The following is an 18,253-nucleotide window of genomic DNA, read 5'->3' as shown; positions in this document are numbered from 1 at the left end:
TTGAACATATTCAGGTGTGGTTGTCAATCATCTCTGGCTAGGCAATCATCTTTATACAATTATGTCAATGAATTTATTTTTAAAATTGACATATTTCATCTGCATCTTCGATGTCCCCTGCAATATCTCTTGATATCATTTAGCCTACACCTATTCAATAAAGAGTCAAAACTTTGGTTAAGAGGAAACCATAATGGAACCATTGACGACTGACAGAGAAAGGTGTGATAGGAAATTACAAAACCAATGACTGCATGGCAAATGTTGAAGAAGAAGAAAAAACTTTCGCTCGTTTTGAATGAAAAGTTTAAAACGTTTAGCCATATAACCCAAGTAAGCATTGTGGTCGTTACGTTTAAAACAGACCAAATACCAGAGACCTCAGCCAATTGTGTGTTTCAGAAAAAAAAGAAATACTCTTAGTGATGACCAAGTCTAAGAGTTGTCTGCATATAAATATTGCCATGCTTTACATCATTACATATGCCTATAGCCACCGCTATAGCTATAATAACCACTCATATGTGGCTGATACTGAAAGCCATGATAGCATTTAAAGTCAAAACATGCATAATTTAAAGTTCATTGACATTTAAGGCACAAGGGGAGCTAGAAACATAAAAAGGTCATTTAAGACAAATACTCTAAAGGTTTTTGGTTAAATGCCATTTAAAATAAGCATTTAAACATCCCAGAGAAGATGGTACCATTGGTTATAAACTTTCCTTGGTTTTTTTTGCTGTTTAAAAGTCCAAAAGTCTTGGGTTTGCATGTTTTCCAATTGTGGTGATTTTGTTTTTCTCATTCATATTTAATAAATATTTATTTTAAAATTACCATCTGTTAACAAAATATTTAAGCATGAGAGCTAAACGAACGAATAGCAAATAAGCTTTAAACATTAAAATGTTAATTTCATCAAACTTTCATCGCAACAATTGAACAATGTAAAAAACCTATCAAAATGGAATTAAAATATGTGGTTTTACCATGAATGCGTTTACTGATAATATCAATACTACAGCTGTTCGTAGGCATTCATTTATTTATATTTTTTCGCATTTCTAAACTAAAATTTATTAATTGCCTTCGTGTATTTGCCATGCGACGCTGTGATCATTAGACAATCATTGGTTGCCAGATTTGTAAGTTCATTCATACTCACTCATACGTGGTTTGATTTTAAGTGATTTGATCATTGCGAAAAGTGTGTAATTGTAGTGGTAAATGTTGCTCATACCTTTCTAAGGTAATTGTAATGTTGAAAGCAAACAATCTACAACATTGATGACTACAAAGAAAACGTATTTTTTTAATTCACTTTCAATTTAGAGAAAAAGTACGCAAATAAATATAAAAAAAAAATTAAAAGTAAACACTTTATGTTATTTCGAGTTTTGTTTGCTACAGCACACAGAAAAAATATCATAACCAGATTTCTAATTAAAAAATTGATTAAAGTTGAACATACAATCAATTTAAAAAGAAAGAAATTTTTAATCGATAGTACAAATAAAATCAATTAAGGAAATAATTGCCAATTTTTACATTAATAATCGCAATTAAAATTTTAATTAAACAAAAACATATTTTCAATTAAAAATACAATTGAAAATTTTGTTCGGCAAAAATTAGTTTCTATAAAAATTAATTTCTATAAAATTAAATATTGCCACAAATCAAAAAAAAAAACAACTTTTAACTCTACGGTATAATTTTTTCTAGTATTAAAAGAAAATTTTTATTAGTTAAAGGTAAAATAATTATAAATAAATAAACAATAATTCAATAAATAACATATAGTCTCAAACAACAAGTTAATTGAGTGTTGCAACCGAAATCAATAAAAATTCACCTAAAATTTAATTTAACTAAATGATATATCAATTGAAACGCCGAAGAAATTAATCAAATTTTTAATCAAGAGTATTTTGTGTTTCGATTTAATTCTGTGCTTGATACTGCTATTTTCATGATAATCTGATTAAATCTGAATCATTTTTTTTCTGTGTATTTAAGTACAATTGTTTAGTTAAAAGATTTTTAGTCTGAAGTTGAGTTAATAGTGTTCTATTGAGAAATTATAGCCGATATGTATATTTAAGCTATTCACACTCCCCCATACAATATTATGACCATCCACTGTCATTAATTCAATTTCGATGCCATATCACGTTTGGTTCGTTAAACTGCCTTCTTATTATTATCGTTTACAGATGGAAAAATTAATTTAATGTTTTAATTTTCCAACAAATATTGGAGTATTTATTTTTTGTTTTATCATAATAATACGACGTGATATATTAACTTGGCATGTTCGAATGGAGACGTGTCCGTCCATACATTCGTTTAATAAGGTAATTTATTTGCAAGTTTTTGGTTTTGGTTTTTTAATTTTCTTAAAAAATCGAAGGCTATTTGTTCATGTTTTGAAAATATTATTATTTATTTCGTAAAATTTCCCATTTGAAAATTTTCAACGATGTCTTGTTTTGACAACATAAGCAAGTGGAAATAAGCAAACAAAGGCAAAGATCCCAATTCCAATGCAGTCAACTAATAATACTTTGTATTATGCTTTGGTTTGTTGTTGATGCTGCATACCTCTCCCCCTCTACTCCAGTCTCCCTTTCACTTTGTAACTAAGGTGTTGGTTAGTCATGGTTCATGCTATACCATTTAAAAGTGTTCGTTAATTTTAGCTTTGCTTTTGTCATGGGCTGTTATTTTTTTTTGTTTTGGGAAAAAGTTGAAGCCTGGGAAAAAAGAGATGTTGTAAAACAAATGCTAGTCTACATTCATTTGTAAAACAACAAAATGTAATCATAATCATAATACCTACTATCAACGTTGTGACATTAATGTTTGCACAATGAAGTGCTGAGTAAAGTTCCCTAAGGGAAATGTAAGATGTTTTGGGATTTCATTTTTCTTAGCTTTGTCATACAAAAATGCATTATGTATTATATAAATAAATATTGGTTGCTTACTTAACTGTAAAAAGTATACAAATAAAAATCAGAGATGATTTTTACTAGAAGTAAAATATTTAATATCCTGAACAAAAAGAAATCGGAGCAATTTACTACGAAAAAGGCCACAATTGCATAGCTTTGATTTTTATTAGAAAATCGGCTATTTTTCAAGTTCGACACATAGAAAAAAATATGTTTTCTTCAATCAACAAATTAATAGATCCAAATTAAATGAAATGTCTTCAATTACCTATGTCAATAAAACAAAATTAATTGATTCAATTAAAAATTTAATTGATACTATTAATTTCTGGGATTGATTTTTGTTTCAATCAAAAAATTTGTTGAACCAATAAAAATTTTTTATTGAAATTCTGTTTAAATTCAATTAAAATTTTAATTGGAAAAAGTTTGGTGATATTTTTTGTATGCAGAATTCGTTCAAGCCCTCCAACCAAGTTATATGAAGATTGAATAAAAGTTGCGTTCTCCATCGATGATGGTTGTGACTCGATATGAAATGATGTGGGGTCTGAGACGTATATTTTAGTCACAATATCGCTCCGCAACCACCATATTCGTCTGAATTAGCTACTGGCTATTCCCAAAACTCATGAAACCACTGCGGAGAACGAATTTCGAGTCAATGGACAAGATAGAAGCTGAATTTAAGAAGAGGCTAATGGCTATACCGAGAAATGTGTATTTTATCGGGAGGGTATAACTTTGAAAGGGATGAAATTGGCCAAAAAAAAAAAACAAATAAAGCTTTTCCCTTTTACAAAAACTTTACGTTTTGCCCATTGTAGCATGCAATAAGCCGCCTCCCCTTATTTTATAAACTTCTTTATCAAAATTTTATGAAAATAAAATGAAAATTATGACCTCTATGATTCGAACAACAAATAGATGGGCAAACGGGTGGACAACCACTGGTAAATGAAGAAGATGGTTTTGAATCGTTCAGTAATAATTTGGGGTATATATCTAAATTAGATCCAATTTAAGTTGTCCAAAGTTAGCATAAACATTTCGTCCTCTATTTTGTGAACAATAAATAGATGTCCGTCCATCTGAACTACCAGGGCTAGGTCATCTTAGTATTTGATTGTTTTTACTGATAAAGAGTATGCGAAACAAAAATTTCTTCAAAATTAAGGTGTTCATGTATGAAGTAAGCCTCACCCATTTTTTATATAAATGCATACAAAATGATCTCTCGGAATTTCATTGTTATGTAAAATTTTTGCTTGTAAAATATTTATCTCTGATCGACAAAACAAAAATTATCAACATTTGCATTTAAGAAAACTTTCTTGTAAAAAAACAAATTAATGCATTCTTATATACAATGTGACCGAATCAATTATTTAAAACAATAAAATTGGGAGTGGTTTCCGTTCATCATCTCTAACATCTTTCAAAGATTTTTCATGTCATGAACATATGGTATCCATTGTTGTTTTTTGTTTTACTAACAATTCTTTAACAAAAATTCCATAATCAGTTTTTTGTTTGCTATGCAATAATGATAAAATATTGACTGCACTTGCACAATTTGTAATTGATGTTTATTACATACTCTATAGGAATTTACACTGGTTCATTTATTGGAGATCACATATGTTCAGGTGATCGGAGAAGTGGTTAGGTCAGTCTTACTGGTATTCTTGCATGCAATCGAAGACGAAGAAAACAAGTGTAAATTGATTGAGAGTTAACTTAATTTTTTTGTGGTGTTCAGGTGGATGTGATGGAGCGCAAACTTGCTAGTCGTTGCTTATACCTTTGTGTATTGGAATGCGGTCAATCACGTCAATGGGTAGAAATGTTTTGCGACTGCGCGACAACTCTCTACAACATGAGTATGTGTGAGTGTGCGTGAATGTTTTTTTTTTCAGTAGGAGCAATGAAACGGCAGCATAAAATAAAAACAAAATAACTAATACATTGGCATATACTGGGTAAGCAGCGCCCTGACTTTACACGGTTATTGGCCACTATTCATTGTTTGCCTTGTTTAAAACTGTCCCGTACACTTAGAGAAAGCATATTTAAAAATGCAGTATTTCTTTTGTCAACATTAAAATTGAAATAAAAGTTAAATGTTAATTCAAACTTAAAAGTAAAAGACATATTTTTTAAGACATATGTTCATTGAGTTTTATTGTGTTATAGTGGTTTATTTTATTTAATTATTCTAATAATGTTAGGTTAGGTGGCAGCCCGATGTATCAGGCTCACTTAGACTATTCAGTCCATTGTGATACCACATTGGTGAACTTCTCTCTTATCACTGAGTGCTGCCCGATTCCATGTTAAGCTCAATAACAAGGGACCTCCTTTTTATAGCCGAGTCCGAACGGCGTTTAACATTGCAGTGAAACCACTTAGAGAAGCTTTGAAACCCTCAGAAATGTCACCAGTATTACTGAGGTGAGATAATCCACCGCTGAAAAACTTTTTGGAGTTCGGTCGAAGCAGGAATCGAACCCACGACCTTGTGTATGCAAGGCGGGCATGCTAACTATGTTTTAATCGTTATTAAATTACAATTAAAATTAAATAAATTGAATTTAAATTTAAGTATACATTTAAATGTAAAATTTACCAATTAATAATAATTTAAATTACACTAAATTAAGTTAAATTTAAAATTAAAATGAAAGAGCTTTACTACATTCGGGCTCACTACAATAATTTACCCATTTTAGTATTGCAGATATAATAGAAATTGAGTTTGTTAAAATTATTAAAAAAATTCAGAGTGACCATGGTGTTTTCATTTTTATTTCAAGGCTCTCATTCTCTCTGTGTAATCGTATGTGAATTTGTGAAGATATTTTGTTGCCCTGAGTAAATATTAAACGAATATTTTCACTGTATAAACGTGTTGAACTATGATAATTTTTAAAAATATTCAAGATATTTTGCAGATGAATAATCTCTAGTCATTTTGAGATTGTTTACTTTTTTTGGCTATTATTGTTTTGTTGTTGTTGTCGTTGTTGTGACATTAGAAATAATTCACAGTATACAAAAAAGGTACATATATGTGATTATATATACATACCAACACTTTTTTTGTAATACTTCTCTCCATGCACCCAGTTGTCAGCTAGCTTCATCTGTTAAGGTAGAATGTGTGATCTTTGTTATTTTTGTCTTTTTTTATATTTTTGACTCCTCATCTTTCCTCCATTCGATTTAGTCATTCAGACAGTATTTCGTATTTGACATATGATATTCATTTCGTAGCTTTTTGTATTATTGTTAAAGTTAAATATTGATGTTAACGCCATTTGCCATCACAAGTCGAACAGGTGAAAGTTTTCAAAACAAAAAATCTACCTTTTTTTGCTGTTAACTGGGCTCCAAGCGAAGGCTAGACAAATTAATAAATGAATGATCATGATCGAAAGAAATTTTTTTGAAAGAAATTAAGGGAGATTTGCTTACTTTTACAACAACATACAAAAGCATATAAAGAAAAGTATGTAGCTGATGCTAATGGTGTATGTGTCTTAAGTCTTTTGTTTGATTTTGATAGTGATAAAATTATTGTAATTTATTTGTCATATCAATGTAACATATGATAAATTTAATCATGCTAAAGTCCCACAGAATAATAATCTGCTAAATTTTTGAATTATTTTTTATTTGTAAGAAGGCACATTTTTTTTACGAAATTTTATAGAAATATTTTTTAGATTATACCCTGTTGTATTTGCTTTAGACGTTGATTGTGTAGGTTTTAAATTTTGGGTAAATTCTAGTTATTATTTTCATTTTAACTAATTTGTTTAATTTTGAACTAACTTAAACCTATATATAACATAGAGCTCATGGATGGCCAACATACTCTGCTATTTTTGTTCGCGATTTTCTTTAAATTATTATCAACTTCTGTAGTTGGCAGGAAATTGTTATATTAGCATGAAGGCGTGATGATGCAGTTATGCTTATGCAATTTTCAATTAAGTTAGCACGTAAAACGAATATTGATGAGTTCATTAATTAACTGAGGGCGTTTATTTAACAAATATGAAAAAAAAACACTATATAGATAATCTTAGTAATGAATATTAAGAAAATCATGCTAACATTAGAAAGCATTAATAAAAAGTTGATTAATTAAAAACTTCATTACTATGTACAATGGCCATGAGATTATATTATAAAAAAATCATATAGTTCAACCGATTAAAACAAGTAATTAAAAATATATTTTCGCTATTGTACATTTTATGGACTTTTACAGAAATTTAGATTTCTTTTTAAAATTAAAACTCTAAAAAATATGATATTTGATGATAAATAACAATTGGTGGGCGAAATTAACATCTACGAAGAAAGTAAAATAATATACCAACAAAATAATTAATTTCATAGTAATAGTCAAGATCATGGTATGACATGCTAATACTTTGTAATCATTAAGTCTCTCTATCCCTCATGTGTTCTGAGCATAACAAGTTCGTGCCTTAAGTCTTTTGATTCGGTTTGGTAATTTATTGAAAAAAAATTTTTTTTGAATAAAATATTAAAATATCAAAAAAAGCGACATCTATGAGAAATTATTTAAAAAACCAATAATTATTATTTCATAATAGTATTTTAGCCCATGGTACCATACGCTAATTCTCCATAATCTTTGTTGTCTCTCTCACTTATGTTCTTAGCATAACAAGTTTGTTCCTTAAGTCTTTTGTTTCGGTTTTGTATACTCACCATTATACATACATACAGCTCTATACAGCTGTGAATATTATTCACGTATAATAATATCAAAATACAAGTACTGCACCTATTATTGCTTCCATAGAATGCAGAGAAAAATCCAGTAAGACAAGCGGTATTTATGTTGAGGCGTTCGTATTTGTGTCATCCATGAATGTGTTAATAAGAAAATCTATTAATACTTTTGGGAATTTGAGAATATATTTATATAATCAAAGGGAAGATTGCCAGAAAAGCTTTTTCGTAGAGAACTATTTTCATTACTTATTTTATTGTCATTGTCTTGTAATTCTGTAACGGCAATAAAATCTTATTTAACACCTTTGAAATTGAAAGCAGCACTCTATTTACTCTCTACATACCTACGTAAGCTTTTATGTATATTACAGCTTAGACAATAATAATTCATTGTTACAATTTTAAGGATAGGTTATGGCTGTATAATTTGCTGTTATTTGTATAGACCAGTTGTGGGTTTTCAAAAAAAAAAAATGCTAATTTGTTCATTTACTTTTTGGAATATTTTCAGAGCCATGTCTTCGAGTAAGCTAAACATTTAATAAGCGGTTATTTGGATTACAACCAAACACCAAAGGTATCGATCTACAACGGAAGGTGAAAAGAGGAGACGAGCACTATAAAAAATGGATTGGTCTGAAGGTGATTTGGTATGGTTTGATCCGGGCGTGGGTCATCCCATACCGGGTGAAATACAAGAGGTGCATCGTGCCGCACAAGTTATTGTTGTACAGGCGGTTATTAAAGGCAAGGTAAGTAATGAATAAATACAAACCAAACCTTCCCAAAAATATTTCTTTTTTGACATATTGCCCACACTTATTGCGACGTCAACATCACTGTATGTCAGTTCAGCAGCTGCAACATTTATGAAATAATTTCATTCATTTTTTAAGCCAGCCATATGACGTGAGAGGCGTACAAATGAATGAATGAATTTCTTTGTGGCATTCATTAAAAAACATGAAAAAATGTGAAACTTTGTCATTGGCCAAATAAGCGAGTTAATGTGGCTAATATTTATTAAATGGTCTGTATTAATGTTTTTGTGGAATTTCAGAAATGTCACCAAAATATTAAAGCCTTCAGTTATTTCCGTTTATAAATTAATTTATTCACTTTAAAATTAAATTTGTTTAAAAAAAACGTTTACCAATTTTATTCTTAATACATATAGCCTCAAGAAGTTTTTGCAAAATCCCAAATAAAAAACGTATGTGTATGAAAGTAGAAAAAGAAGTTCTGTTATCGAAGAAAATTTTCTGGTTAATCAAGATCCATAGTTGTCTTTGGTCGTTAATAATTGAATGGATGCTGTGCTCTGTTTATTTTTTGTTGAGATTTAGAGTGGTCTGCATTGTTGATCTCCAGTGTGTATAAAGGTGGGTATGAATGGCATAAACCTTCTAAATAAACTATTACAACTTTTAGCACCTATGTGCCGGTGCCAAAAATGCAATTATATTAAGACCTTTATATGGTTTAGGTAGATGCCACATCTAGAGTCAATTTTGAACGACTTAAAGAACTTCACGTTTGTGAATGACTGGTGATTTGATATTTGATATATTTGCGAATCTCTGTCACGCCACAAAAAAGTTTTTTTTACAGGACACAAAATGGTCTTCTCAGCAATGTTGGTTTCCTGACTGGCTCCATTTTTGTATATAAGTGAATTTATATATAACTGAAATTATAACATTAAAAATGTAGAATGTTGAAATAGTAACAAATATTTTCTAGTACACTGTACTACTATTAATATCATCTTATAGGGAAATTAAATCACAATTGTGATCTAATCGTGAATTAAAAATACGGCACCTTGCCATCATTCATAAATGTATATGTTGTTACAAATAAAATAATTGATTTTAAATTCTAAATTAGAAAACAAAGTAGCTACAATACTGACTGATGAGATGTTCGCCAGTAGAACGATATTCTGGACAGCCAATTCAAATGTTGCATCCAGTTCTCAAAGTATAGTACATCCCAATTATGTGGTATTGAAAGTTCCTTTTCATTTAGCAATACAGTACGACTGACTAAACCCTCGTACACGTACATAGATAGTTTCTGCCTCCTGATAGGCTTCATCTAAGCCACCATTTTAAATCCAAAATATTTCTCTTCACACAATGCGACCCGCCTTAGTGCATATCTTAGTTCAAGGAATATTGTTAATGTAGCCAAACATGTTCCAAACAACTGAATACTCCTCTTTATGGGTTTTACAGCACTGGTACGCTCTGGTCCACACAAAAATGTGTAAGTCATGATGAACCAGTAGAATGATGCTCTCAATGTTGCATGGCTTCTATTGGCAGTGAGCCAATATACTCCTTTCAGTTGCTCCAAAGACACTCGTATCAAGTGGCGTTCTATTAAACTAACGGATTGCAATTGAACACTTTTGCCAATTGAAGTGGGCTGCCTGTTTTGGCATTTTCCAATCAATTTTGTGGGTCTTCTTCAATTATCCCACAAAGCATAGGGGCCCGAAGAAAGCACAATATGCAAACGGGTATGGAAAGATTTTCCATTGAACCACATCTTTGAAAGAAACGTCAATTGTACTCCATTAAACCTTTGTTTAGTCGCTGAATTTGCCAACGTTCAATGCGTATTGTACGCTTTCATTTGGAACCATGGCAGCGTTGTGGTTCTATAACACCTAGTCCAGCACCTTCACCCTCCATAGCCTTGCTATCGCCACATGTATTAAGGCGCCAACGACCACCAAGTATTGAAGATTTTCCCAGCCTAGCCGATAATACAGAAACCTTACGACTGAAAGTACTTAAAAATCAAGAGCGTAAAATGAAAACCCGTTATCCCCAAAGTGTGAAGAAGCTGGCCACAATGTGCAGTGATGTTCTTGTCCACTATATGGGCGATGATGCAGTAAAGATCTCTTTAACCCCCCAAATATGTGGCATAAACTAATCTGTTTCTTTTTTTATTTTAGGCTCAAACATTTGCTTTGCAACCTGGAGAGGGAAATCTAAGACCTAGACAAGATTTGGGCAATAGTGGAGTGGAGGATATGACAATGCTGGAGGATTTACATGAGGCCTCATTACTATGGAATTTACGTTTGCGTTATGACAAAGGCTTGATCTACACCTTTGCAGGCAGTATTTTGATAGCCATTAATCCTTACAAAATGTTTCCGGATTCCTATGGCTTGGAGGTGGCCAAACAATATGCCGGCAAGCCTTTGGGAACCATGCCTCCTCATTTATTTGCCATAGGTGCAGCGGCCCATGCTTCCCTGCCTTCACCCCAAGTTGTTGTGATTTCAGGAGAGTCAGGTTCGGGTAAAACAGAATCCACCAAATTGGTCATGCAGTACTTGGCTGCTGTAGTACCGGGAGGTGGTTCAGCTTCAGCAGTCATCACCGAACAAATTCTAGAAGCTGCTCCATTGCTAGAAGCTTTTGGTAATGCTCGTACCACACGCAATGATAACAGCTCCCGATTTGGTAAATATCTGGAGGTCTACTTCAAAAGTGGAGCTATTGTGGGTGCCAAAATCACCCAATACTTGTTGGAAAAATCCCGAATTGTTACCCAAGCTCCAGGAGAACGAAACTACCATGTCTTCTATGAAATGCTGGGTGGACTAAGTGAAGCTGAACGTACAAAATATGGTCTTTTGGAAGCTGATAAATATTTCTATCTCAATCAAGGAGCTACAGATTGTGCCCCAGGTCGTGTAGACTGGGAATCTCTACAAAGTGCTATGCAAGTTTTGGGTGTATCAGAGGGCGAACGTGAAGGCATCATTCGAGTGTTGGCTTCAGTCTTACATTTGGGCAATGTCTATTTTCATCGTCGCCAGTTACGTCATGGTCAAGAAGGTGTGGAGGTGGGTTCGGATGCTGAAATTAAATGGGCTGCTCATTTATTGCACATCTCTGCTGAAGGTCTACATAGATCCCTGACCAGTCGCATTACCGAAGCTAGATCAGAACGCCTCCATACACCACTCAGCATAGATCAAGCTTTGGATTCTCGAGATGCTTTTGCTAAGGCTTTGTACTCCGGCCTTTTCAATTGGCTCGTTTCCCGCATTAATTCCATAGTTCAAAAGGGCGGAACCCATGATGCTCATCGCATATCAATTTTGGATATTTTTGGCTTTGAAGATTTGGCCGAGAACTCTTTTGAGCAACTTTGCATCAATTTTGCCAATGAAAATCTACAACTTTACTTCAACAAGCATGTCTTCAAATTGGAACAAGCCGAGTATTCGAGAGAACGTTTGGAGTGGACTCCTTTAACATGGGATGACAATTTGCCTGTCATTCACTTGTTGGCCAAGAAACCTGTAGGCATTTTCCATCTTCTCGATGATGAATCAAATTTCCCTCGAGCTTCCGATATGAGTTTCCTGGAGAAGTGTCACTACAATCATGCTCTGAATGAGTTGTATTCACGTCCCCGTGTGGGAGCCCAAGAGTTTGGTATTACCCATTATGCTGGCCAAGTTTGGTATTGTGTTGATGGTTTCTTGGATAAAAACCGAGATGCCCTGCGTGGTGACGTATTGGAATTGTTGGGCTCTAGTAAACTGCAATTGGTTTCCGATCTTACGAAGCAATTGCGGGCCCAGCGAGATTCTGGCAAAACCTTGCCAAAGGGTAACAACGGACGATTTGTCACAATGAAACCTAGAACCCCTACAGTGGCTGCTCGATTCTCGGACTCGTTGCAACAATTACTTCAATCCATGGGACGTTGTAATCCTTGGTTCGTGCGATGCATCAAACCCAATAATGAGAAGCAGTCCTTAAAGATGGATATGCCTTGTGTGTTACAACAACTGCGTTACCTGGGCATGCTGGACACTATACAAATCAGGCAAAAAGGATACCCCGTACGTCTACGTTTCCAACATTTCATCGAACGTTATCGGCATTTGATGCGAACGCCTTTATCCAGAGGTACTCCTTATCGAGAGTTATGTCGTATGTTGTTGGAATCTATGCCTGGCACTGGAATTGATGGGCCAGACTATCAATTGGGTGCCACAAGAGTTTTCCTGCGGGAGGCACTTCATCGCATGCTCGAGAGTAGTCGTTCCGATCGCCTTAAAACGGCAGCCGTGGTTATTCAGAAGCACGTTCGAGGAATGTTGGCCCGTCGTCATTTGACGCGCAAGAAGAAGGCTGCCACCCGTATCCAGGCAAGATGGCGCGGTCACCGCGAGCATATGAAATACCAAAACCTACGTAAGGGTGTTACCAAAGCCCAAGCTTTGTGGCGTGGTAAAATGGGCCGTAAACGAGCTGTTAAACTCAAGGCTGAATATCAAAGGCGTTTGGAAGCTCAGCGAGCCCAGAAAGAGAGAGAAGCCAAAAAGCAAGCCAAAGAGAATTTGGAACGTAGTCAAATCTCATATTTGGACATACCGGCAGAATTGGCCTTTATCTTTTCGAAAAGCGAAGGCTGGACCCCAGTACATGGAGATCGCCATTTGGTGAAGGTGGTAGGAACAGTTCCTGGTCCTCCAGTTGCCGCTGATATTCCCAAAGATTTGGATCAATTCTCTTTTGGCAAATTTAGTTCAGTTTATTGCAATGGTCTGCGCCTAGGAGCACGTCGGGAACCCATTACAACACCTTTTCTCTCAAGAGCTGCCTCCAGAGATCAAGATTTCCAAGACTCTCTGGCTGTCTTCAAATTGATCCTGCGCTGGACCAATGACAAAACTATGGACGGTAATAAGGAGAAAGTTCTCTCCGACTACATAGTTCACAAGGGATTGTCCTCTCGTGGTTTACGTGACGAAATTCTAGTTCAAATTTGCAATCAAATCTACAACACCGATGAAGTGCAGGCTCAGCGTCTTTGGCAATTAATGGCTCAGTGCTTGTCCTGCTTCCAACCTGGACCAGCTTTTAGTAAATATTTGATGAAATTCATTGTGGACAATGCTCCAGATAATATGCGAGATATGTTACTGAAAAAGATTTTGCGCAATACACACTCCAACTATGCCAACAGTTGCAGGAACTTTACTCCCTCTTGGGTGGAATGGAGAGCCATATCGAGATTGTCAGATATTGCCGTGTCTTTGACCATGCCAGATGAAGCAAACCAAACGGTGGCTATTGACTCATGGACCACATGCGAAGAAGCCGCTTCTTTGGCAGTCTCCACTCTAGGCATATCAAATCGAGGTTGGACTGTGGTTCTCGATGATGGCAAATTGGTCACAGACTCATGCGGATTAGATTATGTTTTGGACTTGATTTCAGAAAAAGAACTCTGCCCAGCCTTCCCGGCATTACGTAGTGATTTGATGACAACTGGTGCTAAATTCCACAGAACGGTACTGCCCGAAAGCGATAGCTCTGCACCGAAAAGACCGCAAGTACCACCCCCGGAACCACCAAAAATGAAAGCAACGCCACCAAGTGAGTCCCCAGTTTCGGATTCGCATGATGAGCAACCAATTAGGAAGAATTCACGCAATATCTTGTCGAGAAGCTCTGCATTAAATGATCGCTATTTTGAGCAGGAGAAGTCTAGATCAAAATCCTTGGATGATCTGTTGGCTGGAGATGTTACCGACTTGGATGCTGCTACTGAGCCTGAACCTTTGGTGGAAATGGGTCTCTCTGAGAGTCGTCTTAATGAAAGATACCACTCGGCGGAACGACTTACTCCCATGGGAAAAGAGCAAGCCCCTCGTTATCAAAAGTCGCAATATGCTGGTCGTAGATCCCATGGAGGTTCACATTCTAGTAAATACATGGACAAGTCCGAATATGCCACTCGTTCATCAGCCATGTCAGATACAAGCGAAGCACCTTCATTGGCTTCTCACGTAAGGAGGGTTCGTGTACCTTCTCAAGCTTCAGATGTAGATCAGTTCTTAGATGATCTTTTCAGTCCAGTGTTGGATGGTTCCTTAGATGAACTTTCCGACGCCAGGTCATTGGCTGCCAGTATTCGAGGTGGAAAAGGACCATCGGCAGTTACCAAGGAAGAAGCAGATTTCCTCGAAGCTCCTGATTGCGGTAACAATGACTTGACGTTGAATGCTCATCAGCTGTCTTGTAAAATTAAGGGTGGAGGTGAAAAGTCGAATGGAGAGAATACTTCAGCCAATTTGGATGACTACATCACTGGCCTCTTCAAACCAATATTCGTCAATGATGCTGTTAAAGTACTCACCGAACATTCCGAACTCATTGAGACTATTAAGGGTGGAGGTACAGCACAAGCTCAATCATCTGCTAATGCTTCTTTCTCCAGTTCTCCACGTAGTCCTGTGCTGAATAGCACTGATAGCATGTTACAAATAGTTAATATTCCCCCCGACTCTGATCCCACAGCATATCAGCATCAGGTGCAGAGAGCTTTCTTACAATCTGCTATGGCCCAGAATCTGCAAATCCAGCAGCAATTGTTGGCCCAAAATCAAGCTCTACAAACTCTACTTAGTCAACAAGAGACATCCGTAGCTGCAGGTACCACATCACCTCCACCCATACCACCAGTTTTGCCAGTCGTGAATCATGTGACTCAGACTACAGCTATTTCGAATAATATGACAGCAAAGATCAGTGTCGTATCCAATGAAAGTGTCCAGCAAGGACGCAAGCAAAGTGTTAAGAATCGCATATCACAGTTCTCCGAAAATGATCGCAATCGCAAAGCGTCGTCGGACAGTGGAGGTTCTCTTATTCCTCCACCACCACCGCCACCCATGCCACCGCCCATCGAAGTAAAAGATCCCTCAGAGACAAGGCACTTTTTAGATCCTTATGGACGAGCAAAAACTGTACGCATTGGTAAATGGCGTTGGCCACCACCCCAAGATGGTCCTCAATTTGAAACTGAGGAGGACTTTTTTGCCTTCAAAATGCGTCAGCATCAACGAAAGAATACACCGCAATCCCAGTTTCACAGCAGTAATGGTTCTTTGACGGGATCAGCAATGGAGTGGGAAGAATTTGAGGTACATGATAATTCCAAGAGTCCTTCACCGGTAGTGTCTATGCCTGTCCATACCACACAAATGGTCCGTACTCAAATAAAGATAGAAACAGGTATTAAAAACCAACAACAACAGCAGCAACATGGCAGCAAATTGTCTATGGAACAGTCATCACCACAACAAACAGTGATGGCTACAAAGACTACAAAAAAGAGTTTTGAGATTGGCGCCGATCGTCCCCCTCCTGGTAGTGTTGGTAAATTGAAGTTGAGCTCTGAAATGCGCCAACGTCTGGAACAAGTTACTGCTGGTCACTCAGTGCGTTCGACAGTTAGCACTAAGTCAGAACAAAGAACTCCAGCAAAATTAGAAGATACACGAAAGATGATGCTGCAGCAGCAACTTAGTGGCCAATTCTCAAATATGATGACATCAAATGCCTCAATGGACATACATACCGTGCGCTCTCACATTGAACGTATGGAGGAGAAGTTAATACCGCCTCCATCCTGGCCCTCCCATGTACCACCTGCACCAAATATACCGGCACCCCCACCGCCAATTAGACCACCAAATGTTGCCCCACCTGCACCACCACCAGTTCCCAAGAGTCCTCCTGTACATATTGCAGAGGTAGAGGAGAATGAGTACCGCGGTCAAACGAAAGATGTGCCTGCGTTTATACAACGTCAAGATCGCGATACATTTGGAGTAAGGCACAATTGGAATGGCTCAGATGATTCTAAGGATGCCTATGATTCTTGGGGCCGCACCGAGGCCGCTAAGCTGGACATGGTCTATGAGAAGAGCTACAAGAAGGAGATGAAAAATGAACGTGAACGTTCTCGCTCTAGGTCTCGTTCGCGGGACCGTGATGATTTTTCAGAATCTGTTTGGGATCGAGCTGAAGTGGAAGGTCCCGCTTCCAGTGGCAGTGATCGAGAACGTGAAAAAGAGCGTGAGAAACGGGAAAGAATTTACGAAATGCGACAAGTCGAACGTGAGAAAGAAAGTCACAAAGTCTACCAACCCGCGCCACCCAAGGTGGTTACTGCCACCATTGAAAGAAATACAGATCGCCCTGATAGCTATAGTCCAGTGACGGTGGGAGAACGTAAATATTCCTACCAAGCCATGGTATCAAATAAAAAACAATCGCTTCCCATCTCTCCGGCTCCCATTGTTCCCACTATGTCAAACATACCGCAAATGTCACACATGTCAAACATGTCTAGCATTTCACACACCTCAAATGTGGCCAATGTCTCGAGTATGTCACACATATCCAATACCCCGGCCACATTCCGTACACACATGGCTCAAAAATATGAAAAGGAAAGGAAGCGAAAGACATCGGCTTCGACGACAGTGTCACAAAGTACACGCCGCGATGAGGAAACTGATGGCGCGGATGAATGGCCGCTACCAGCCATACCAGCACCAGTACCTGCTCCTGCATCTCTCAAGCACCCGGCAAATGCATGTCTTACTTACAATAGAGTGCCATGGAAGTTAAGGGTACGCAAAGAGGTCTTCCATCCTAATGAACCTATTGGGCCACCCATAGCCTTGGATTTGCTCTTTGCTCAAGTGTCATCGGATGTTTTTGGTCTGACTCCCTCGTTACGTATATCACCGCAGGAGAAGGTGGCTGCCATTAACATGCTCAATGGTCATGGTGTTACGGCAGAGACCATACGCAGTCAAAATGTAAGGGCAATAGTAAAACGCCATCTCATCGATATGGCCCGCGAGTGGCCTTTATACTTTGCTCGCCTATTCCCAGTGCAGGGAGCTCCCCAATATCCCGATGTCTCCATTATGGGTATATCACATAATGGTCTTTACTTGGCCCGGCGTGATGCTGACTATTTGATTGTTGTCCAAGCCATACCCTTCGCTGAGATTCAGAATGCAGTAACCCTACCAAGACCAGCATCACTGCAGTTGAATTTACGCAATGGTAAAAATGTAGCTCTGCATGCGGTAAGAGCGGCAGCCATACAGGCAATGATCACCATTTTTGTACAGGAGTTCAGGAAGGTAAGTGAGATTTGAACATTTAGCTATGAACCACTAATGGACGAAATACTTTCGAATTCATGGAAATTGAGTTCAGTTTATTTTGATTGTTTTTTTTTTTGAAAGAGGAGATAATACCGGTTTTCTTATGGAGTTCCTGATGATTAATTATAATTGTTGCGGCTAAGTCATAATTCATGCCAATCATATTGTGTGGATGATAGTTGTAAATGAAAGGAAGACATAGAGTGAAGTGTTTCGAGCATGGTACATTGTAATAATCTTTCTTGTTTGCTTGCATAAATTGATTGATGACCTTGCCAAAAGTAATTCAGATCAGTATAGACAGGATTTAAAACAATTGATTAACATCGACTATATTGAAACACTTCACATATAAATGAGGAGAGTTGGATTTTCTTCATTTAAAGAATTTCTTAGGGTTATGCTGGATGTAATGTGTCATACCTGGTGCTTAGGAGTTGATAAATATATAGTTTCGCAGTTCATTATAATTTAATTAAATCGCTTCGTTGACAAC

The 18,253-nt window shown here is 36.6% G+C and overlaps 1 protein-coding gene across 2 annotated transcripts in view; it reads left to right on the top strand.

Annotated features, from left to right (window-relative positions):
* Myo10A (unconventional myosin 10A) overlaps window positions 1–18,253 on the top strand; it is a 48,968-nt gene that overhangs the window by 9,328 nt on the left and 21,387 nt on the right. The window contains exons 2-4 of one of the 2 annotated variants that reach the window (XM_075299949.1): window positions 8,245–8,484; window positions 10,355–10,640; window positions 10,705–17,733. In XM_075299949.1, coding sequence (XP_075156064.1) covers window positions 8,360–8,484; window positions 10,355–10,640; window positions 10,705–17,733 — 7,440 coding nt within the window. In that variant the 5' untranslated portion in view covers window positions 8,245–8,359. Of the gene's footprint in view, window positions 1–8,244; window positions 8,486–10,354; window positions 10,641–10,704; window positions 17,734–18,253 lie in introns of both variants that reach the window. The other variant, XM_075299948.1, reaches the window with a different exon arrangement.

The sequence above is a fragment of the Haematobia irritans genome, chromosome 3, assembly GCF_050003625.1.
Source record: "Haematobia irritans isolate KBUSLIRL chromosome 3, ASM5000362v1, whole genome shotgun sequence".
In the NCBI taxonomy this organism is placed as follows: domain Eukaryota; kingdom Metazoa; phylum Arthropoda; class Insecta; order Diptera; family Muscidae; genus Haematobia; species Haematobia irritans.
The sequence above is the reverse complement of the archived record's forward strand: the minus strand, read 5'-3'. Positions and strand labels throughout refer to the sequence as shown.